Source organism: Capsicum annuum, chromosome 3 (genome assembly GCF_002878395.1).
Source record: "Capsicum annuum cultivar UCD-10X-F1 chromosome 3, UCD10Xv1.1, whole genome shotgun sequence".
NCBI classification, from domain to species: Eukaryota; Viridiplantae; Streptophyta; class Magnoliopsida; order Solanales; family Solanaceae; genus Capsicum; species Capsicum annuum.
The window spans coordinates 249,522,269-249,547,336 of NC_061113.1; the positions used below are offsets into that span (position 1 = coordinate 249,522,269).

Genomic DNA, 25,068 nt, shown 5'->3' on the forward strand with positions numbered 1-25,068 from the left:
CTATTATCTCATTAATTAGTTTATTAGTTGGAGTTAGTTGGGGACATGTCCCATCAACTCTTTACTCAAACAGTTTAGTCAGTTAGAGGCTTTCCAGACTATTATGGTTAGACAGTTATTTCAGTTATTTTGGGTATTTCATACTCCGTTTAGATGTTATGTTTTACTTCAATTATGTGAAACTTATGGCCTTTCAGTTCATGTTTCTGCATTATTCAGCATATTATGCAGTATACAGGTACAAATATCAGTCATGGATTAGCTTGTGGTCCTTCGAGGTCGTGAGCTCCATGTAGCATTCCGGGTACCAGATTCGAGGCTTTACATTTAATTTAGAGTTTTAGAACATTAATAATAAGATTAATTTAATAAAAAATCTTTTAGTTAAAATTTTCTTTAGAAAATGTATTTGCAAGATTCGATTTTGTAAAATTATATCGATTAGGTTGTTATTGTGGATTTAGTTTAGTAAAGCTAAGATGTGGTGAAAATCATATACTCCCTCTGTTCGATTTTACTTGTCACATTTTAAATTCATAAATTTATTACAAAAATAATTAATATTAAGGATAAAATAAGAAAAAAAATTGTCTTCTGTTAATATATAAAAATGATAAATAAAATTAAAAATTTAATTAAGAAATTAGTAAGATGTAAAAGAGAACGGAGGGAAGAGTATATGTTACGAGTTCAATTGACCCTTAAAACCACACTATTGGACAGTCGAATAAAAAAACAAGAGAATTGGACAAAATAGGCGGAGCTGGAAACCCCACTACTACTAATTGGGGGTCCCTATTCTTTATGTGCCCTTTCAATATATTGAAGAGTCTCGTCCTTGGCACTCGTCCCAATTTCAACTTCCAACCAGAGGGGTATCTTTGTTGTCAGTTGAATCCTCCTCCAAAATTGTTCATTTTGCCTTTTTTCATATGTTGTCACTTCTATAGAACCCGAAAAAGCAAATCTTTGAAGAGAAAAGAATGAGTGCGCAGGTCCATCTCCGTGCTGGTCATGTCCCTAATCAATGCATTTTGTTGCCATCGACATCCTTGCAGCACACATTTTGTGTATTGAATTCTTCAAGAGAAAACAGAGTCGTCTTAGGCCTGGGGAGATCTTTCTTGGGTTTGAATGAAAGAATATTAGAAAACCGAAGGAGGACAGCGATTATCAAAAGAAAGACAGTTCCTCTGGCCATAAGAGCATCAGCAGGAGGTGCAGTATGGGATGGTTGGTTGCCCGATAAGACATCGAAAGCTCCTCCATTAAGTGACATTTTTTGGCCTTCTGCAGGTTGGGTTCAGTAATTCTACAGTAAGCTTTTAACATGTGGTTAAAATAATAGGAGTAATAATACTAGTTGTTTCCATTATGGTCATGGGAGGAGCATCAATTCTAACAATGTGAATGCATTTTTTTGTATAGGGGCATTTGCGGCAATGGCAATGCTAGGGAAGATAGACCAAATATTGGCACCCAAAGGAATATCAATGACTATAGCTCCACTAGGAGCTGTTTGTGCTGTCCTCTTTGCCACCCCTTCTACTCCTGGTGCTAGGGTACTCTCTCTAATTTCTATCTTTCATATTTACGATCTTATGTGTCAATTCATGTGATTTTCTTTTAATTTTAAATAGATTAATCCTCAAAGCTAAATTGAGTTAAATCATAAACTAAACGAAACACATCATATGATAAAAGAAATATTTTAATACAATCAAAGACTATGACATGTATAATTATAGGGAGTATATTCTTTTGCTGGAAGAGCATATCTTGTGGAGTGCTATTGTTTTATTTTTTGGTGGGATGGGAGTGGGTGAATGGGGAAGGATAAAATAGCCCCATAATCTTATTTTATCTGGCTCATATACATGGGATAAATATGATCATATATTAGTTTATGGTATCCACTTGCAAGCTACAATTTTTATGCTAGAGAATTGAACCGAGGTGGGTTTATTTATTATGAAACGCAACAATCCCTCCAAAAATAATTTCCAATTTTTGGGGGGATTTAATAGTGTTTTTGATGATTTTGCTTTAATTTGAAAGATTGACATTAATATTTAAGTTTAATTGGAGCAAAAAATTTGACCATAAAAGGAAGCTACATAATTATAATATTCAAGAATTGTGATCAAATATTCAAATGGTAAATGAAAAGAAAGGAAAATCATGAACTTTTCGAAAGTCAAATCCTAACAGAGACAAAAAAAAATATTATAGGTTATTTGTCATGGAGGATAAATTACCCTATAATATTTTTGGTGTAAGGCATTAACTATCAAATGTCAAATTGACCTCGACAAGATCATCTTAAAAAATTACTAAAATAATTGTAAGGTCACTTCCTCTAATAAACGATGGAAGTCAAATTTTTCTCTTTTGATGGCACTGTCGTTTCCTTGAAAATTATTTTTGGTAACTAAACATCTGAAAATAATCACTTCCATCGTATCAAGTGCATCAAACTGTTAGTTGCAAATAATCAATTGTAATCACTTGTATTTTCTAATATTATAATAAAGTCAACACCCAAAGGCAATATTATAAGCCTTTGTAATTTGTACTCATAATTAACACTAAACAATTTCAGTTTTCAATCAAGTCAATATCAATTTTGAAATGAAAGGAGTAATAATTGAACTGATGAGTTTCGAAGCTAGTTCATTTTAAGATATGAGGATTAACTCAATTGTATGACCTAATTGATACGTACGATTAACAAATTTGTAAATGTTGTTCGACAAAAAAAAAAGAAAAAAGGGTCGTCCGGTGCACTAAAGCTACAGTTATGCGCGGTGTTCAGGGAAGGGCCCCACCACAAGGGTGTATCGTAGCCTTACCTTGCATTTCTGTTAGAGGCTGTTTCCAGTATTTTTTTTTAAATGTTGTTCAACAAAAAATACTAATATTTTCAAAAGTTTCTTCTTTTAATACTGTTGATAAAGACTTGAGTAGCGTTGCTAAAGTACTTAGTTTTTTTTTTTTAGGGGTAAAACGTACTTCCCTCTTTTTGATAAAGTTTATTTGAGCAGTCTTTTTAGCTGAGAATCTATCAAAAATAGTCTCTCTATCCTCAAAGTTAGGAATAAAGTACATGCACATTTTACTTTCTTCAAACTTCACCTGTGGGATTGGACTCTATATTATGTTGTCATTTGAGTAGCCTTACTTAAGTACTCTCTCCCATTGGAGTACTATCTAAGGTAGTGACTTGGCCCTGTCTCCTTCTGTAACTACACTCTCCCTCCCACTTTTTTTTTAATTAATTCTTTTAAAAATAATAATGCATTTCTATAATTTTCTTATTTAAATATTCAATGGCCACACAAATGTTATACTATAATTAAAATCACACCCTTCAAAAGTCTTATAGCTATAATGACATATTTAAAATCACAAGCAAATGACAAGACCCAAAATTTTCAAATCAGGAATGCTCAAAGCTTTTAGTTCAGAATTGTTACCTTCTCACATTGGATGCTCAATCAAAATCCTTGTATATTATTTACAAGTTTCTAGTGCAAATGTATCATATATAGTGTTTGAATAAAATGAAAAACGTGCTTGAGCATCGAGTGGTCAGAGTATAGGTCTCCCAAAGACTATGCATTTTTAAGTTCTTTCCTTCTTAAACTTTGTATTGAAAGAAATTATGTCAAATAAAAGGAGTAATTTGTATGATTGTATCTTCATCCACATTTGCCTATGAGGGAACAGGATCAAATCAGATTTGAATAAACAAATGAGAACTCTTTGGGAAACAACCACTAGAACATGAACAATCTTTGAATCATTGAGCAACAAAAAGTGAAAACATCCACTAGCTAGTTGGGTTGTTTCTCATCTTCCCAAAAAAGGAAAGTGTTTAAAGATAGCAAAACAGTAATATGTCCTTATGTACCAGTAGTATCAACTAATCAAATACTAGTACATATATAACTACCTTTTGAATTTTTTAATTTTTTGTCTTGCAAGTGTTGATTGGGTTATCCTTTTTAAAAGCTTTGGCTCAGTCTGTCTAGGATCCTTCAGTGCCTTTCTCGTGGCTTGTGCATTTTCTGTTATATAAATTGTACCTACTAGATATGATCCACATTGCTCAACTCTGTTTGGTTGGTTGATATGACAAAAAGAACAAAGAAAAGATAACTGCCTTCCAAAATTTGTCCACAAGTGAACATGTTGGAATTGTATCATTGGTCAGGAGTATAACCACTTGTCTTTAGTATCAATTAAATGTCAATTAAAAGTCTTGATTGTGCTTATCATGACTCAATTTCATATCATTATCCCGAACAAAATTAGTAGATAATTGGCATGGTTACTTAGGGGCCTGTTTGGCTGGCCTATAGAAAGAACTAGTCATTGTATAATACAACAAATCAAATATCCCACAATAAATAATCTCTGCATTGCAATTTTATTTTATTAATTTGTGCATTACTGCTTCATGAACTACAATCCCAACATTACTAGCTAGTCTCTGATTATACAATACTTACGTAACTAATCCTTATGAAATTTGTATTTGGAACCAAAAGATCCTTTAGTGCTGATTTGCTTTCAAGTACAAGAAGTGATAATACCTGCAAAAAGCTCAGCATGAGCAATAGAATCTTTGTTTAGATTCTTACACTAGCATCAACGTTACTTGTACGTGTTATTCTTTTGTTATGTTTGTTGGTATAAAATCAATATATATATATATATATATATATATATATATATATATATATATATATAAAAAGGAGAATCAAGACCATGCTGTTATGTTTTTTGAGCATTTTTCTTCATTTCTCAACATAATAATCGAATTAACAAAAAATGATATGAATTAAATAGGAATCCTTTTATTCAAGACACCCACGTACAACTTTGTAATAAAACCCACTTAGGTAACTGTTTTATCCAGCCCACATTGAAATAATAATGGGAAAATTATTGACACATTAAATTCTATTTGCAATAAAACCTAGCTAAAGCTAGCCTTTTCCTCCCAAATCAGCTTCACATTTCATGGTTCATCGTCAATTATTGAAAGAAGAAATATCACACTACCCTCTGCCAGAAGTTAATTAGAAGCTACTATAAATTTTTGAGGTGGTAAATTTTTTTTTTTGTTACTTTTAGTTCTCAAAACACTCTGTTATGTGAAATTAGGGATTGGCAATATTGACAAGAATGTTTTGTTTTTTCCATTTCTAAATTGTTGCTTATATGTGCCCATTCTTCTCTCAAGTTTTAATTGTGAGGTTTGAAAATTCCTTTTGTTTGAAAATCTGTGAATGGAGTTCGGAAAGGAATTAAAGAACGGATTGAGCAGCTTCACTCTTTGAATATACTTTTATCTTTTAATTCCCTTTCCTTTCTTCAAACAAATGAAATAATAACAATATCCATGGCAAATTTTTATCTGAATTTGACAAATTGAAAAAAAATAAGGGAAGATTGAGTGTGTAAGATACTCCCATCTTCTATAAATTTTGAAGTAAATTCAGATATAATTGTTTTATCGATTCTATACTGATCAATTTTATTTTGTCATATAAGTCGATCAATTTAATGAATTTCAGTATCCTAGCAGGCTACCATATTATGTTAGAATGATTTTATTTTAGCACATATAAAAACATGAAGAAGATAAGAAGGTGAAAAGTGAAGGTCGGTGATTAAATTTGCACTTTATTTGTTCCTCAAATTTGTAAGTTCTTATTTTTTTGTGATTAAATGTGCACTTTATTTGTTCCTCGAATTTGTAAGTTCTTATTTTTTTGCATTTAAAATAATTTGAAAGGTGGCGTATTTATTTCTTCATCATTAATACTATTGCTATATATGTACCTTTTCATCGTTTTTTTTTTTCTTTTTGACATCCCCTAAACCTTATCATTATGTGTTGTTTTGTTTCTAATTTTCAAATCGCTCGAGGTTACTACTGTATAATAAAGTAAGTTGTTGCAAAGAATCTTATAAAGGTTATTTTTTGTTAACTTGAAATAACGTGTTGATGTAAGTGCATGTTACTTATCAGTGTATTATATTGATGATTCTGAAGACATTATATTTGATCATTTCAAAAATAAATTTTTAATATACAATCTACTGAATATATTTATAAAGAAACAAAGATTACTATTTATATTTTATATTTTTAGAAATAACTATACTTTATCAAAATTTTAATAAAACGGTATAAGAAAATTCAAATACGATAACATAGGAGTACGATAACTTTATTATTGATTGCGTGAAGCGCGGATAAGTTTACTAGTGTAAAATAAGAATATAGAGATTAGTATTACATGGATTAGAGCATTTAAAATGACTAAATGACCCTAATGTTTTAACATCCTTTTCTAAGAAAAGAACATTTTAACATCCTTTTCTGAGAAAAGAACACACATTGTAAATATAGACCGCACAATAAATGGTACCTGAATAATAAGGACGGTTACAATTCTTGGATTAGAATTTCTGCATTATTTGTTTCTACATCATTAATCTGCATAACATGTCTCTAACCAAAGGATCCCTTGGCGTGTCTCAACCACCGGATCAATAAAAAAAGAGGAATCTTTATCAGTATTCAGAGGCGGAGCCAGCCTTTGTAACGGGTGTTCATCGAACCCCCTTTAGAGAAAAACATACTATTTATACATCACTAAAAGTAGTATATTTTATGTATATATAATAGATGTCGAACCCCCTTCAATAAGTTTCTCTTCAAATTTTGAATCTCCTTCGTGAAAATTCTGACTCCACCTCTGACAGTATTAGTGTTGGGAGAATGAGTGCATTAGTAGAAAGGAACATTTACACATTAAAATGATTAGTAATATACAAAAAGTATAACATAATACTATAATACCTATACTTTTAGAAATAATAAAGAGCTAGGGAGGGCATATTCTCCAAGTTAGTGAAAGTCAATGTGAATTTACCCGCCAATTCAAACAGAAATTTTTTCAATAAGCTGTAATCACTGCAGTGCTGTATTTGAACCTACTGCTTGTAGCAGCAAAATAATCAACAATTCAGGTTCTATTAATAAAACTCACCATGAAATATTGTTTGTGTATGCTGTGAGTTGAGCAGAAGTACAATATGTTCATGGCACAAATCGGTTGTGCAGCGATTGGTGTTTTGGCATTCACAATATTGGGTCCTGGTTGGTTAGCTCGAAGCGCAGCTCTTTCTGCTGCCATGGCTTTCATGATTTACACTCGTTCTGTTCATCCACCTGGTAAATTTGTTGACGAGTTATCTTTTTTTCTCTCTCGCTCGAGATAATGTAATCAAAGTTGACGTGCTAAATTTGTGTAAATGTGTGATAGCTGCAAGTTTGCCGTTACTATTCATTGATGGAGTTAAGTTGCATCACCTCAACTATTGGTATGCTCTCTTCCCTGGAGCTGCTGGATGCATTCTTCTCTGTTTAATAGTAAGTTCTGCTTCCTCTCTCGACCATTTTTAGCTCCTCATCTGAAATTTCTTACATAAGTAAAAGCATGATAAGTAGTATTTGTTTTCGATAATTTTCACCTCATGAACTAACTTTTAATTTGACTTTAGACTCAAAGGTTCACTTTCCTTAAACTGGAGTCATTCATACTCTTGGTTTACCCAATATTATTAGAGTTGTCAATACGGGTCGACCCAACCCATCCGGACTAACCCACACAGGCTTTGAGTTTAATGGGCTCAAAAAACACCAAGCCCACACCATTACTCTGTAGGCTGCGGGCCTCATGAACCAGCCCACTTTTTAAAAAATGATATTTTATAATTTAATTTTAAAATATTAAAAAACATAAATATTACCAGACAATATTACATAGTGTTAATACTTATTAATCAAATCTCCAACACCCAAAAAATACTCTTAATAGCAAAATTAAATACTAACTTTTGACATGATATCATTCGAACCAAATAAAAATACTAAGAAGCAATCTAATAGTTGCATGTATTTGACTTACGGTCCAGCCCACAGGCTAACCCAATCCACATTACTCCAGCTCCACGAGCCACGGGCGTATACGGGTCAGGCTAAAAAACCTTGTTCTTAAATGGGCTGCAAAAGTTGAAGCCCAATTCCATCAAATTACTGGCTAGATTGAGCCGGCCCAACGGGCCTGGCTAGGGGTGTTCACAGATCGGTTTGGATCAGTTATTTGGTTCTTGTCGGTTTAGTTCGGTTTGGTTCAGTTTTTTCGGTTGATAACTTTAGTTAATAATAAAAGTTGAAATTTTTCTTAAAAAAATTCAATCCAACATATAAGATGTCAACCGAGTGTTGTTCCTCAACCTTGAACCTAAGATGTCAATTTAGTGTTATACTTAGACAAAGCCATAAACAACTCCATATGAACGCTTCTACAAAAGTATTTAGAAACTACAAATAAGAGAATGATATGATAAACCCCCAAAAGGTAAACACATAATTTTTTTGCTTAATAGGGACCAAAAAGAAAGTTTACAACTAGTGATTATCTATAATCTAATAAAACTCACCTATAAAATCCAATAGACGACAAGATAATTTTACAATTAGTATCATTTGTCATTCAATGTGCGAAAATCATATAGAATATCATAACATACCATCAACTAGATGGAGACATATGACTAAAAGTGCTATGACTAAAGTTAAATTCATGATTAAAATTTACAACAACAACAACAACAAACCCAGTAAATTTTCACATCGTGGGGTCTGGGGAGGATAGAGTGTATGCAGTTCATACCACTACCTTTAAAGAGGTAGAGAGGCTGTTTCCGATAGACCCCCGGCTCAAGATAGAATTAGAAGCACGATCCTCCTTAACCTCTATCCTTCAACCTCTATTTATAGGGAAAAGAATTAGGGTTTTCAGACTTGAAATCTGAATTTGAGTTGATTTTTTTGAGGAAATTTTTGAAGTTCATAGTGAGACAAAACTTGAATTTAATTAAATCAGAAGGAGATGTTGGGTATTAAATCCTTCCCCGAAAATGGATGAACATCTTCTGAAAGAAGGAAAGGTGGACGAATTTGTAGCCGAAAAAGGTTGAACACGAGGGTAAAAGAGTAATTGACCGGAAAAAACGGCTAGGATTTAGCCGATATTGGTTGTTTATTGTCGTTGTTGATAACGCCATTGGTGTGGGGTTTGTAACGTTGGAGCTGGTTCGCTGTTTGTTGCGTTGGTATGGTGTTGTTACAGCGTTGTTGTTATCGAGTATAACTGATATCTTTGTATGCTGTTGTTCATGATTAAAATTTAAAATATAAAAAATATTTATATTTTATTTATAAATAATATATAAATAATTTATATATGTATGTGTGTGTATACATATATACATGTATATATGTGTGTGTATATATATATATATATATAATTTTTATCAGTTCGATTTAGTTATTTTGTCGGTTATTTTAGAATAAAATCAAAACCAAACCACATAAGTATCGGTTTTAAAAATTTAAAACCAAACCTAACCAAATGTCGATTTTTTTAATCAGTTTGATTTGATTCGCGGTCCAATTTGATTTTTAACCAAACCATGAACACCCCTAGGCCTGGCCATGTTGACGGCTCTAAATATTATGCCTTTATGCTATTAGTGTTCACGTGCACTCGAGGTTTAATATTCGATGTGCAGTGCGTGTTAAGTGCATGACTTTTTTTTTTTGTTTCCCATCCGGTCTCCAGTACCCGCATTGGAGCCCAATTAATTCGGATTCGCATCGAGTAGGGCCCCATTCGGGTGTAGCGCTCCCAACAGAGTTTTCTCCATGCCTAGGGTCGATCGTTAAGTGCATGACTCATATTGATTCAAAGAATGAATTGTTGTCTCCTTAATTAATAGTATAATTTTGATCAATCCTTACTTCTAAGCTAATTTTTCTGTTGCACTAGGTTGAATGTCTATTTTTTATTTTTTTTAATTTAGTAAAAAAACAAAAGTATCAAATTTGATGTATACGTCCATCTAAAAAGGCTATTCTAATCTTTTAAAGCACGTTCAATAATAATTTAAAACAAATTCAAATGACATGTTTGTTGGAAACGGCCTCTCTACCTATGAGATAGTGGTAAGGTCTGCATACACTCATCCGTTTCTAGATCTCAATTTGTGAGACTAAACTGGATATGTAGTTGCTGTTATTTGTCAAAATGACATGTTTATCATCAGGTATTCTATAGCTTCTTCACCATTTAGCTAGCTAGTGTCTCAAGATGCAGTTGGGTAAAACCAGTAATATCTAGTGTAGTGAGTACAATACACTTTTTGTTTCTTGAATCCAATTGTTTATTAATTCTGTTACTTTCCAAATCATTGCAGCAAGAGATTGTGTGCTACCTAAAAGAGAATGTCAAATTCTGATGTAAAATGATATGAGATGTAGCTGTATTAAAATTCTTTTTCATGGTTAAAATTGAAGAGGGAATTCACCAATTTGCAAGAAAGCAGTCACGGGTTCGACCATAAGTGAATATATGTGAAACGTCGAGCGCAAAATTTCCATTTATATTTGTGAATAAGATATGATTTTCATTCAACCCAGAAATTGTATTTGTGAATAACATGTATATCATTCTGGAAATTGTTGTTATGGAGCTCTGCTTCTTTTACTATATATTAAAAAGTTATTAGAAAATATTACTGAATTGTGATCATAAGCTATATATTACTATGATCACAAATTACTAATATTGTTTCAGTCTGAATTGGGATTGGTTGATGACTGAAAATCTTTGTGCCACCTGTTCCAATCTGGATTAGTAGAGTAAGACTCAGACCATAACATAATTGACAAATCTGAAATGTAATTCCACAAGTAAAAGTTATTTGAATGGAGATTGGTTGTGCCCAAAAGGTTCTGAATTGATTTACAAGTTCAGTATCAATGTCTTTATTTCTAGTGGAAATACATTGCAGTCTCAATATATATCATGTGTTAATACATGACCAATTGGTTGTTGCGATTATGTGTTGTTGTCGGGACAATAATAGTAGTATCTTGTATCTAAATCGGTGGCTCGCTTTTTTAAGACGGATGTGACATAATTTATAGCAGTTTAAAAGAAACTTTTTTGCCAAATAGATCAACTAAGACAAAATTTATAGCGGTTTATCAGTAAATTTTTTGCCAAATACATCAACTAATTATTATTAGCAGTTTCAATACCTTTATTTAAACACATAATTACTTATTTGTAAATCAATTTCATCACTTAAAGGTGTCTTTTTTTTTTTTTTTTTTGTTTCCCACCCTGTACCAGCTTGAGCCCAACTAAATCCATTTTCGCGCTGGAAAGTTTCACATTAGAGGGATAGGTGTCTTCTAACAAAGACAACTTCATATTTCAGGGGATTCAAATTCAAGGTCTCTGAATAAGGACGAAGTGATACTTACCACTCAACCACAACCCTTGTTGATCCTTAAAAATATCTTTCTTAGCTTACTTAACTTTTTTGAGTTATTTACAATATAATCTCCTTTGACTTTCTGTTGCTTCAGAAGGGGGATAGGGTGCTTTGTAAGGATTGTAAAGTCATTCCGAGTGAGCATCTTTCGACTCAGCATAGGCTTCTGATTATGGACTTGTTTATCAAGAAGAGCAACAAGAGTAGGGCCGGAGAGGGTCGACCCAGAATTAAGTGAGGTGGCCTGACGCTAGTTAGTGCGCTGGAGATAGGGGAGAAGGTAGCGGGAATGGGGTGTGGGAGTGTAGGGGGGACATGGATGTTATGTGGGACAAGGCGGCCAGCTGCATCAGGGAGGAGGTATGGACTGCGTACATTTTACCCTCCCCAAACCTCACTTTGTGGGAATACACTGGGACTGTTGTTGTTGTACAATATAATCTCCTTGTTCAAGCATACTCTAAATCTCTTATTGTGAACCTGATGGAATATATATAGTGATGTTGAAAGAAAGTTACAACATGGGTTACAAACTTATCCATGATAAATTACTCCATAATGCACGTTGTTCTCTTTGTCTAAAGAGAGTATAACTTTTGAACCAATGATTGATACCGAATATAATACTCAAAAGATGTTTTATTTTTCCTTTAAACACAAATAATTTTAATTTTACATGCACAATATGAATTTTCCGTCAAACGAAATTCAGGTGAAAATCCCTTACTCCCAAGTAATGCCCCCCACCCCCGCCCCCCCAAATCTTGGCCAGGAGCAGCCAAGTGGAAAATGGGGTTGCAGCAAAAGAAAAATTAAAAGTGAAAGATTTGGTGTTGCTTTTTTGCTTTTATAGACGAGTGTGTTGAATGCACGTGAAGCAAGAGCCATTACTTAAATTAATATAAATAATAAAATTGAAAGTTTTATAATATAGTACTATGACAAAGAGAACTCAAATCAAGATTATTAATTTAAGTTGAGAACTTTGCGTCTTTATGCATGAACTTAAGCTCAAAAGCTATAAGGGCTAAATAGTGGTTTGCTTTTTTATTTCGATAGTAGGTACTTATTTCTTTTTACTATGATTTTTGATTAGGTAAGAGATCGTTTGGTTTTAGGCTAGAACTATACAAAATATGTATATATTTTAAACTTAGTTATTATCTATTAATTTTTTTTTATCTTAGATCATACATAAAAGTAATATATGAATTAATTCATGACTTATAAATTTATGTTTGAAAAGCCAATAAACATTAACATTCAAAGCAATTCTAGTTTCTATATGTGGGAGCTTAATAATGGGAAGTTTGGAAATTCTATATAAAACTTAAAATGTTCACATTAATTTATTTTATTTTATTTTTGAAAATTGGATTTCATCATCAAAAAAACAAATAGAAGAAATTTTCGTGTGTAGGGCCAGTGGACTTTTAGACCGTACAAGTATAAGCATAATCTTTTAGATTAGTGCCAATTGCCACATAAAAGGCATAAATACAAATTAGAGTGGGACCATATTAGTGTATATTGGAGTTTCTTTGCCTGATGGGGTTGTCATGATAGTTGATTGATGTAGTGGTTTAGTGCTAAGCACGGTTTTAATTACGATCATCTTGACAACGACCTCTTTTTTTTTAAAAAAAAAAAAGTATAGTGTGGCTATCTCGTGTCAAGTAGCTGACTAATTCAGATTTACGTGATATAAGATCTATTAAAGAAAAAAAAGATTACTTATCAAAGGTTATTTTTATTTTTGAAATTTATTGAAAGTATTTAATTAAAGGTGGAGAATTTTGTTGTATCTTAATGACACTTGTTGATGGCAAAAAAAGACGTTGGTGCCTTGTTCTTACACGCGTTGCCTTTGGAATCAGCAACTTTATAATTTCTTTCTTATGTTCTTTGGTGCAAAATAGAAAGTAAGAAAGACATTTGTGGATATTAATAAGAGTACTTTCGGCTAATTTATTTTGAAAAAAGTTTTCGAAAAAGATTTACTTTTGAAAAGAAAAAAGACTGTTCAGATAATTAATGTGAAAATTATCCCGAATATAATTTTTAGATTGTTAATTACAAGTTTTAGCATAACTTTTCATTAATTACTAGATTTAAAGAAATAATTACAGGTCATAGCAGCTTTTGAAAAAAAATATTTTAATTAAATTTCTGAAAATTGATTTTTTAATATTTATTATTTGTATTATTTCTTTATATTTAGCATTTAATATTTATCACTTCTAATTAATTACAGTATTTAATTACCAATAGAAGTCTATTTCTTTACCTTTTTTAACTTATGTTCATACTCAATTTAACTTTTAACTTTTACTGATTATCAATAAAACTTTTTCCTTCTTTTACGGCATATTCGACTGAGTAGTCTTTTCAACTTATTTTCTTTCCTTTTGAGTACGCTTTTTGGTTTCCCAATGTCCATTAACCATTGATCTTGGATTAATATCTTAAGCTTTTTATTGTTTTCTTGAGATTTATTTTTTAATTAAATTTTGGAAAATTAATTTTTTAATATTTATTATTTGTATTATTTTCTTATATTTAGCATTTAATATTTATCACTCCTAATTAATTACAGCATTTAATTACCAATAGAAGTCTATTTCTTTACCTTTTTTAACTTATATTCATACTCAACTTATATTCATACTCAATTTAACTTTTAACTTTTACTGATTATCAATAAAACTTTTTCCTTCTTATACGGCATATTCATTGAGTAGTCTTTTCAACTTATTTTCTTTTCTTTTTAGTATGCTTTTTGGTTTCTCAATGTCCATTAACCATTGATCTTGGATTAATATCTTAAGTTTTTTATTGTTTTCTTGAGATTTATTGTTTTTCTTGAGACAATGTCCGAAAAAATCAAATTTGATTCTACCCCTAGTTGGAAAAGCCCTAGAATTATACAAAACATAGTCCTATTAATTTTTCAAGACCATCGTTTGATTTGGGATGCGTTACCCCATGTCCAAAATCAAAGAGCAAGAAAAAATTAGTTAAAGTTGATTCTATTCCTCACAATAAAATTAAAATTTTGCCGGAGAAATCAGATTGTTCAAAGATTTCACCATCCTTGAAGCAATAACAACTCAACATGCAAAATAATAGAGTATCAAAAAAGGTTATTGTTTCAGATTTTGAGAAGGTTGACAAGAGGAAAAAAAATGTTGGTCAACATGATTCAGATTCAGATTCAGATTTTAAAGATGAAATTTTCGTGCCTAAATGAAAAAATCAAAAAAAGAATCTCGTGAAAATGCTAGAGTTACAAGGTTTAAGGTTCGTGTGGGTATTGGCAAGGTGGATGATAATAAGTCTGACAAAAAGAAATCAAGAAATGTGTGCAAGGTTAGTGTAATCTGATTTTTTTTCAAATATGTATTAAATTGGTTAAATTGATATTGAATTAATTTTAATTTTTTTTATTGAGAGTGTATATTCTTTTGGTATCCACATAATTACCTAAGATCAATCCGGCTACCACTGTTGTCATTCCTTGACGCCTTGCATAAACGTGATCCTTTATTGAGCATGTATGAATGTCACAATATTTTCTTATCTTAAAAAACTTTGATTTGTTAATTCTGGAAGAACGAAAAAACCAAGTGTAGTCCTCCACCACACAAACCAAATAGTAGCTGGTAAATTAAAAAATTATTATTACAAAAAAAAATATAGATATCAAATTAACATACAACTATCATATCCAACTTAATACACAAAAAAAACACAAACGTTTTTACCTGGTTCCACTTGATCTTTCAGTTCGATAAGAGAACTGTTTCATAAATGCGTGCAACTCCATAACATTAACCAGTGTTTGTTTATCCTTGTAAGTCTGTTTTACAGCTACGTTGATATTCGTTACATCACAAATTATATCCACATGTTCTTCTTCAAATTCTTCAAAATCTGGACTTATCCCGATCAAACGAACACAATCTTTTGAAAATAGCTTTCTCTTTTGTTCATTCTTTTCGTTAGAACACTGTTGCCCAACACAAACAATTGCTCCTTCAGTTTGGTGAATTGCATCATCCGATTTATCCAAAGTTGTAACGTACAATGGATATTTTAAGAAGAAATCAACAACCGTTTTCTTCTTTTCCAAATACACCTGCACACTTGTATCATTGTGTATGACCATAGTTGGGCATCTATCACTTATTATGTATCGGATTTCAAGATTATTTATAGATGTGTCTATCATCAGTTGTGTTGCGATTGTTTCTACTAATCCTTTGTACTTGGTCGTTGCATCATACATTATCCCATCAATTTTGAAGTCCTTCGGTATTCCTGTTTATACAATAATTTTAGTGAAATTGATAAACGTCCAAAATTCAACATTGTAACAATAGATAATTGAAGAAACACACAAAAAATATATATTTAAATTCGTTTAGAAAGCGTAAAAATAAATTAACAAACCTGACGAATCTCATCTCCCTCCATGACGTATCATGATTGAATGCAAATTAACAGAATTCATATCTATTATCTAAAGAAATACTTCTTTTTGCTTTTTTTTCTAACTATATTCAACAATGCTTAGTTAGCAAGCATTTTTTGTATACTGGTAGAGAGAAATTGTGTAACAGAGGAAGGTAGTGTATAAAATGGGAATCTTAATGCAAGCATTAAAATAGGAACAAAAATAAATGGTTAGAGGGATTTGGAGTGGATAAATATCAGTAATTAAGGTTTAACTATTTTTAAGGAAGGTAATTTGTATATTAATTGTATTAAATCTTACTTTTCCTTTTTCATTAATTATTTTTTTGTATTTTCAACAAAAAGAAAAACATATTTTATATATTTTTTTAAGATGAAAGTTGTTATAACTTGAAAATTTAAAAGTTTTGCTATAACTTGTAATAATTAATCTAATAAGTTTATATAGTTAATTCACCCATAATTAATTTGGGGTGGGTGGGGAGCTTTACAAGATTTTAAATTTTAATTTAAAATAATAATTTCTTTTTCTGCGAAAACATCATTAAATGGACAATTTTCCCCAAAACATAATTTCTCTTTTCTACTTAAGTTTTTTAAAAAACTGAATTATAAAAAACCTGCCATCTTATTATTTTAAAAACTTTTCTAGTTCAAAAGGGACCTTAAAAGCTTTTTCAACGTTCAAAAGTAAAGGATTATTTCTTTTTCTTGGTGTTGTTGAGTTTAATATGAGTGCCCTTTCTGCCTGAGGAAAGCAAAATAGAAATGAAATTTTATTAATTAATAAAAGCTTCACCCTTTTTGCTCAACCACCTATGGTAAGTGCTTATTAGCCACTAATTTATTTAGTTCATAAGTGATAATCAGTTTACGTAGTTTAACTTGTGGTGATATCCAACTCATGAAACTATATTTAAGTATAAAATCGTACTTTCGTTATATTAAAAATCAACAAAGTAATTTAATTCTCCTTCATGACTTGGTAGAGTATTTGTCATAGTTGGTTAGCTTATCATTCTTTTGAAAGTGCTTGTAATTTTTTAGAGTCAGCATTATCAATTTTTATTTCAAAGTCTTTTAAACAAGTCTAATATTTTTCGTTGGTTAATCAGTAGGAATAGGTCTACTATTGATGTCGTATGAGATGTACAAATTTTATTAGTACTATTATTAGACAAGACAGTTGAAGTGAATGGTGGATTCATGATTTGAAGTTTATGGATTTCCATAATATTCTCAATTTAATATACATACAAAGTCTAGACAAAAGTTATTAAATTCATGTACATCCTATAAGATTCACTTCCGACGTACTTGTATCTCCAGTAGAGATGTTTTTAGATTTTGCATTAATATATCTTCTTCGTTATTGTGTTGGTGAAATAGTTTTTGTCTTTTCGACCAGGTATAGAGCAATTCTGACCCCCCAAAACGTCTTTTTATTTTGTTTACCCTTGTATCGAATATATGTCCAAAAAAGAATGTCAATTTTGTTGAATAAATAAGGTTAAAGCTAGGTATATTAATGTGCTGAGATCCAAAAGATAATGATCCTTTTTTTTTTAATTTCATGAACCAATTAAGGACCCTACAAGCTACTGTTTGACAGGTTCAACTTTGATTAGTCCTCTATTACCAGTAATATCCACCCAACTGCTGTTGTTGCTCCTTCTTTCATCGCACTTGTTCCTTTTTATGACTTATCATGTCACGTCAACTCTTTCAAGTTTCAACGTCTTGGTTCCATAAACTTGAAAAGTATATATTCATCATCTTCTGGTAAAGTTATTGTCATGTGATCAAAAGGTTACGAATTCAAGCCATCGAAATAATCTTTTGCAGAAATGAAGGATAAAACTACATACCATAGACTCTTGTGACTTCAAATTCTAAATTCGTCTTTGAGAATAGGTGGATGATGAACGAGAAATGTATTAGATTAAGGAAGAAGATAGAAGCGTGATCGTTAACAGGTGATTATAGGTGGAGGCAATATCTAGAGTGGTAAGTTGTGACTTGTGGCGTCAAATGAGTTTAAGTGGAAGAAGCAATATGCAGTAAAAATGAGTGAATTCTTCGTGTAATCCATTTTGTTGAAGAAAAAAGTTAAAAACTTTTTAATCCAAAAGGCCAAATCGGAACCTTTTCCTTATATAATATTGGTCCGTAAGTGAGCAAAGGGCAATTTCGAGCCAAAATTATTAACAAACACATGAATGAACCAAACCTAATGGAGGACAACGATAACCATATTCGCAAAATCCAAGGGCTCATATGGACCTTTAACCTTATGCAATTGATCATGATATAATTGAATTCGCGGTCACTCCTTTTGTCAAAACAGTGACTCCAATAGCGGAGTTTCAGCAAAAACATGATCTCCTAGTTGACAAAAAAAGTCAGATTTAACAACATAAAGCACCAGCTACATAACAGGTTTACAAAAGCACAATAGCCATAGTTCCCAACTGTTTTGGTGACCAGAACTCATCACTTCATTTGGGTTCTGGATCCATACATAGGACTTTATTTATTACAGATATATGCTCTATACATTGTCTCCAAATATATGACACATTACTAGACACATAAAATAGTATTCCGCATTACTTCTATACACAATCATGAACTTAGTAAGTCCAGAAGCCAAAACCTTGGTCGTCACTTGGAAATCCAAAGTAGTGCATATTTGAGGATGTCGCGGGATAATCATCATCCTCGACTTTGCCAAGCAGGTTGGCAGTAGAAAGCATAGCCTTTCCGAAATTTTCATCATCATCCTGAGATAAATCTGACTGCTCAGTTTCAAATACACGAGCAGAATCACCCTGATCTATGAAAGTGGAATGCCTCTTATCAGTGTAATGTGGGCTCTCTGAGTCGAAGACATCGCTCTTAGCAGAGCTTAAATCTTCCTGCTTCTGCTGTTTAAGAATTCGAGATGGCACATTGGACAGTTCTACCCTCGAAATTGGATCAGCCACAGTTACTTCTACCGATGCATTGGACTGTTTTTGTATATCGCACAAAGTCAATTGCCCATTTCCTTTCTCCTTGACAAGCAGTTTATCGGTGAGCTGGAAAACCTGAATAAGGATTGAACCATCACATAAAGCATAGTCCACGAGAAGATTATCGCAAATAAAATATAACTATACAATAATATAAAATGTAAAGCTCCTTACTTCAACTCTAAGATTTTCTTTTTCCTTGAGAAGAGTATTGTAATTTGATTTCAGATCGTCATATCTATTCCTGAGTTCCTCATACTCTTTCTCTAGCTGCTTAGTCTTCCATCGTGCACGACGATTCTGAAACCAAATTGCAATTTGGCGAGGTTGCAGACCTAGTTCTTTAGCAAGCTGGACTTTTCTTTCAGGTTCAAGTTTGTTCTCCTCCCCAAAACACTTCTCAAGAAACTGGACTTGGTTGTCCGTAAGTCTCCTCTTCTTCTCTGCTTGATGAAAATACTCCCCCAATTCATCAGCTTCATTGTCTTCCTGATCGAATGAATCGAAGAATGACCGCTTCCCTCCATTTACACCGCGGAAACTGACCATAGAACTGGATCCTGAAAGATAAAATATCAACAAAACATATTACCAAGGTATCAATTTTGACAAAATCTAGTATACTTCACTCAAGATATTATTTCAATCTAGTATACCTCACACTCTATACATATTCAATTTCATCAATCAAATGGACAACACATGATCAATCACCAAATATCATATCTATCCCAACAGAGTTCAATTCTGTATATATAGAAGGGAGTGGCGCGGGCAAGATTTTCGCTTAGAAGGATCAAACTATGAAGAAATAAACACAAAAGAAGCTGAAGGGGTTCGATTTCTACTACATATACATAAAAAAATAATTAATTTTAACCATATATAAACAGTATAATTTTCTACTATGGTTGGATGAATCCCCTCGATCCTACCAATCTCTGCCCCTGATTGCAAGCAATCATCACAAATTCAAGGAACTAAGACTCATACTTATACCAACATTAACCATATACAGAAAATTCATTACATGTGGAAGAGAAACAAAAGAGACTACTTTGTAGAAACTAATCATGCAAGAATTCGATTTACTGATAAGCTTAATTGTCAATATGTGATCATGATACTACCTAAATCCAAATATAGAGGAGAAAACAAAGTCAACGCTATCAAAATAAGAGTAAAAGATAAGAGTATGTACCGAAGAAAGAAGAGCAGTCAGGGCCAAAAAGAGAACCAAGATGCTCTTTAGCAGTAGAAAAATACATATCTCTCTGTTTCTGATCGAAATTAGAACCACCACCGTAGAGCATCCCCCGAGCCATCATAGCTTCAAAATTCCACAGACGTTTTTTTTTTATATATAAAGCCAAGCTTGATCCTTTTCAAGAAACACCCATAGCCCCCTGTTTCCTTTATGTTAATCAAGAATTTGGAGCTCTTGATAAGTACCCCTTTTTAATCTTTTTGTTGTATAAGAAGTATATATGTAGAAAATACTAAGGATCTACAGCTTGTGGCGAAAGAAGCTTGTGATTATAATTTCAGTGATGTGGGAAGTATGAGAGCACCTGCTGCCGATCACCATGAACATCATCACCCTTGCTTAATAACTCAAAAACAAGGATATGATATAACAAACAAACAAGGATGACCTAGATCAATAGAACCAGAAGACTATTTTTTAGTGTGTGTGTGTGTGTGTGTGTGTTGGGGGAATAAGGCGGAGCAGTGTTGGAGCAGAGAAGAGATGTGACTAAAGTTTTTGATTGGTTCCTCTTGGCAACAGATACTTATAAAACAAAAAAAAAAAAAAAAAAAAAAAGATGAAAGGTTAACCTAATGAATAATTTTTTAGAAAATATATCATAGGAGGAGTATCGTATTTTTGAATAAGTCTTTACCGTTTATTATAAATAAAATTCATCTAGAAAATTTTAATTTAATTTATGCAATACCTATGTGTGTTTCGTATGGACTCTTTTTTTTAAAAAAAAAAATGATTTTAATCAGTCAAAAAGAGTTTTAAAATATTTTTCTAAAATAAGAAGGACTCCTCTATTAAACGGTTAAACGGTTTTGGTTTCAAATTTTAGAAATTTGGTTAAACGGTTTGGTTTTCGAAATTTCAAAAAAAAAATCGGATAAACCGAAAAATCAAAATTATATAAATAATATATATATATATATATATATATATATATATATATTTCATATTATATGTAATTTACTAAAAATATAATATAATCTAATATAACATATAAATATATAAATTATAATCATTTAGTAAACCTAAATCCCAATATGTTGTTTTGCTTTTGACCGTAATAGTAACGTGAAGGCTACAACGACGCTCATCCATCCTCAGTTCATTTGAAATTTCAACATCGCCAACGACAGTTGCAGTCGTTTGCTCAGTTCGTCACTGTCGTCGACAGTCGCTGTTGCGTGCGGCCATTGTCGCCATGCCAACGGTGATGACTCGGCAAAGTCGATATTTATGATTATTTTATTCGTGTTGAATTAATTATATTTGAGAATAAAAATAAGTTTGAACAAAAGATCATTTTTCTAGAAAAATTATCAATTTTAAATGATCACTACTTTAATCTTCAAAATCAAAATAAAAATACGAAATAACCGAACCGAATCTGTAAAAACAGAACCAAACCAAAATAATTTTGGTTTGGTTATGATTGTTATTTTCGTCAATCCGAAAACTAAAAAACCGTACCGATATTCAACAATCAAACCGAACAAACTAAATGTTCACCCCTAAATATAAGTAAGAAACAATTTATTTTAAAAAAAAATATTTCTCCTCCTTCATATCGAACACACCCCAAAAAATATTTTTTGAGATCAAAAAATATTTTTCTAAAATGTATTTTTATGCTTTAGCTAAAGATTATTATTTTTTCATTTTCCAACCAAACATTACAAAATATTTTTCGGAAAATATTTTCTATCCATCAACCAAACATAGGAAAACAAGTAAGAAATCAACTTGTTTTCCAAGAAAACATTTTCCATGAAAAACATTTTCCTTCGTACCAAACACACCCTTAGTTTTTCAATACCAAGCATACCCTATACTTCAGAGTAAAATACCTGATTTTGACAAAATGCGTACACTGGCGAGTACAACACTAGTTACAAATGAATTTAACCCATTTATTTTACCTATGACTTGAGTAAAGCCGAAGAGTGCCACAAATTCGGAAAAGAGACAAATATATCTTCAAATTAAGATAAATGATACGTATATATTCTCCATCATATTTTGAGTATACATATAAACCTATCGTTAATAAAATAGTATATATATGCCCTCACAGTATGCCACTTCAACCAATCTTTATTTATGTATTGTTTGAGACGATAAGGTTAATAGAAAGGAAATGAGAATAAAGAGAAAAAAATGAAAACTTATAATGACAAACATTTGTACTAAGCAGAAGTTTATCATTCAAAATTTTCTAAAAATATATCTTCCTATTTCGGGAAAGTAGTTTTCTTAGTAGGAGTAGTACTAGTTTCTTTTCATTTATTCGAATTTAGTTAAAAAGGCGTGGGGAGAACTGATAAATATATATAATACTAGACACCGAGGGTCCGGGCTAGCAGCGGCTTCATATATTTATTTTTTTTATCTCAATATATGTGACATAAAAAGAATTTAGATAATCAATCATATTTTTAATATATTTGTAAATATTTTAAGTTGTTAACTATTGTAATTATAATAATTTTTATGTATTTTAAAATAATATATATTACTCTCATTGTTCAAACTTTTGTGGTATTGATGGTCAATAACAACAAACCCAGTATATTTCCACAAAGTGGGGTCTGAAGAGGATAGAATGTAAGCAGTCCATACCGCTACCTTCAAAGAAGCTGAAAGGTTGTTTCCGATAGACCCCCGACTCAAGATAGAAGTGGAATTGATAGTTAAATATATTTTAAAAATAATTTAAATTTTTAATTTTTGAGATTTATAATATTTTTTTTCTTTTCTAATTTAAGTGATTTCGATAATCAACTAAATATGTTGTATCTTTTAATTTTTTTAAGTCGTTAATTATTGTGGTTTATAGTATTTTTTATAAATATATAACAAATTAATTCTTTTGGATGTTTAAGTTGTTAACTATTATAATTTATAATACTTTTCTGTAATTTTCAATTAATATATATTACTCTATTTGTCTAAACTTTTATGGCATTAACAATCCATTATATTTTTAAAATTAATTTACATTTTAATTTATGATGATTTATAATACTTTTTCTTCTATTTCAATTTAAGTGGTACTGATATAATTTCGAGAGTCCGATAAATATTTTATATCTTTTAAATTTTTTATGTTGTTAATTATTATGATTTATACTATTTTTTATGTATGTTTTTAGTCTCACTTTATGTGACACAAATAAACTTTAAATAATTAATTTTTTTAATATATTTTTAGATATTTTAAGTTGTTAGCTATTGCGATTTATAATACCTTTTTGGCATTGTAATTTACCATTTTAAGTCGTTAGTTATTGTAATTTATAACACTTTTTTTGTCTAAACTTTTATTGCATTAATAGTCAAATATATTTTAAAAATAATTTAAGATTTTGATTATTATAATTTATAATACTTTTTCTTCTATTTCAATTTATGTGACACTGATATAATTTCGAGAATTAACCAAATATCACGATTGAAGCAACGAAGTGGACACGTCTTAAATGACCATAATAACTAATTAGAAGTGATATAACAAAATTGCTATAAAAAATACTTGTGAAAAAAATTTAAATAGACATCATATAAAATTACAATTACTTTAAACCATCAAAAGTTAATTTATCATTTTATGTCTATTTTATATTTTTATATTATTAGAACTAATTTACTAACCTTTTTTTTATTCTTAATGAAAGTATTAATACCAATACAAATATCTAGTAATTATTTTAAATTTCAAATTTTAAAAATCTTATCTTTTTCTTAAATATCATATTAAGTCATAGGGGAACGGACTAAGGAAGCAATAAAAATGTAAATTCGTGTTAGGTGCGCTACCTTCCGAATAAACTCTGCAACATGTAATTTCAATTAGTCGTGCTTTAATACAGGCATCAAACACCCAACGAGGCATGAAATAAAAAAAATTGTAAAACAAAGTCCCAATCAGTCGGTGGGGTGACGTATACTGTTTTTCTTTCTCTTTGCCCCTTTGGGACCTTTTTGTATTTTCAAATCAAATAAAATAAGAAGTCCCCTACTAATCTTTATAAATTTTGAAAAGCCAGGTTACATGAACATAGCTGTTATTCACTTCATTCCTCTTTACTTACCACGTTACAATTCTGAGCATTACAAAATTAGATGTTGGTACGACAACGGCGATGTAACTATAGCATCTCACTCCATCCACTTGTCATTTGGGGATTTGCAAGTTTTAGTTACTCTCACGATATATTTTTCTTTTTAATTGATTTAAAAAATGCTACCTCATCCATTTAAATAAGAATAACTTAATGTGATTTGACACAACATTTAAAAAAATATTTATTTTAATCCTGTGATTTTAAATTAAAATTATATTAAATGTATCTAAATATTCTTTAATTTTGTGATTTTAAATATGTCATGTGAAAAGTTAAAATTAAAATATTACCTAAAAAGAAAAGAGATCATTCTTTTAAAAACGAATTAAAAAGGAAAATGAGTTATTCTTTTTGAAACGGAGGACGTATATTATTAAAAATCGAGTAAGTAGAAATAATATTGATTCTCGTCTAATGGAATTAAGCGGAGGAAAAATGATATGTGTACGTAAAATAAAGCGAGATCTGAATTGTAATGGAATGAATATGATCTCCTTATTTTTTATCACATGTCTCGAGTTTAACTTCTCAATTTAAAATAAATCCTTTTGGAAAAATATTTTTCTTCATAAACAGATTATATATACACAATACAATTCAAATGAACTAGAATTTCAATAAATATATCAAGCGTCCAATGGAAGAAATAAAACAAACAATCTTTAGACTTTTTAAAATCTTTGCGTATTAGAGAGGTACTAAACTTTTGACTTAAAGGCATGTAATAGTTAAAATTATGTTGAAATCAAAGGTAATAAAA

At 30.9% G+C, this 25,068-nt stretch overlaps 2 protein-coding genes across 5 annotated transcripts; one reads left to right on the forward strand and one right to left on the reverse strand.

Annotated features, from left to right (window-relative positions):
* Window positions 1–760: 760 nt before the first annotated feature.
* Window positions 761–11,964, forward strand: LOC107862494. Of its 4 annotated transcripts, none has more exons than XM_016708095.2 (5): window positions 761–1,296; window positions 1,429–1,562; window positions 7,108–7,255; window positions 7,347–7,453; window positions 10,345–10,660. In XM_016708095.2, the coding sequence occupies exons 1-5, from the start codon at window positions 984–986 to the stop codon at window positions 10,384–10,386; spliced, it is 744 nt and encodes a 247-aa protein (XP_016563581.1). In that variant the 5' UTR covers window positions 761–983; the 3' UTR covers window positions 10,387–10,660. The 4 variants fall into 4 exon arrangements, with proteins under 4 accessions (XP_016563581.1, XP_016563580.1, XP_047265722.1 ...); XM_016708094.2 differs by lacking the exon at window positions 10,345–10,660 and adding an exon at window positions 11,525–11,964 and having other exon boundaries at window positions 765–1,296; XM_047409766.1 differs by lacking the exon at window positions 10,345–10,660 and adding an exon at window positions 11,374–11,412 and having other exon boundaries at window positions 765–1,296.
* A 6,331-nt stretch (window positions 11,965–18,295) lies between these two features.
* On the reverse strand, window positions 18,296–20,959 carry LOC107862495 (homeobox-leucine zipper protein HAT5). Its single transcript, XM_016708096.2, has 3 exons — window positions 20,122–20,959; window positions 19,095–19,480; window positions 18,296–18,995 (listed from the first exon to the last, which is right to left on the reverse strand). Exons 1-3 carry the CDS (start codon window positions 20,246–20,248, stop codon window positions 18,540–18,542), a joined length of 969 nt encoding a protein of 322 aa, XP_016563582.1. The 5' UTR covers window positions 20,249–20,959; the 3' UTR covers window positions 18,296–18,539.
* Window positions 20,960–25,068: the final 4,109 nt, after the last annotated feature.

What these genes read in the sequence shown, in the direction of transcription:
- LOC107862494 (XM_016708094.2), top strand. Translation starts at nt 984, where the DNA reads ATGAGTGCGCAGGTCCATCTCCGTGCTGGTCATGTCCCTAATCAATGC. An exon ending in CATTTTTTGGCCTTCTGCAG is followed by an intron (nt 1,297 to 1,428) that starts GTTGGGTTCAGT and finishes TTTTTTGTATAG; the next exon opens with GGGCATTTGCGGCAATGGCA. An exon ending in GCATTCTTCTCTGTTTAATA is followed by an intron (nt 7,454 to 11,524) that starts GTAAGTTCTGCT and finishes CTGTTGCTTCAG; the next exon opens with AAGGGGGATAGGGTGCTTTG.
- LOC107862495 (XM_016708096.2), bottom strand. Translation starts at nt 20,248, where the DNA reads ATGATGGCTCGGGGGATGCTCTACGGTGGTGGTTCTAATTTCGATCAG. An exon ending in TGACTGCTCTTCTTTCTTCG is followed by an intron (nt 19,481 to 20,121) that starts GTACATACTCTT and finishes TTTATCTTTCAG; the next exon opens with GATCCAGTTCTATGGTCAGT. An exon ending in AAGAAAATCTTAGAGTTGAA is followed by an intron (nt 18,996 to 19,094) that starts GTAAGGAGCTTT and finishes ATCCTTATTCAG; the next exon opens with GTTTTCCAGCTCACCGATAA.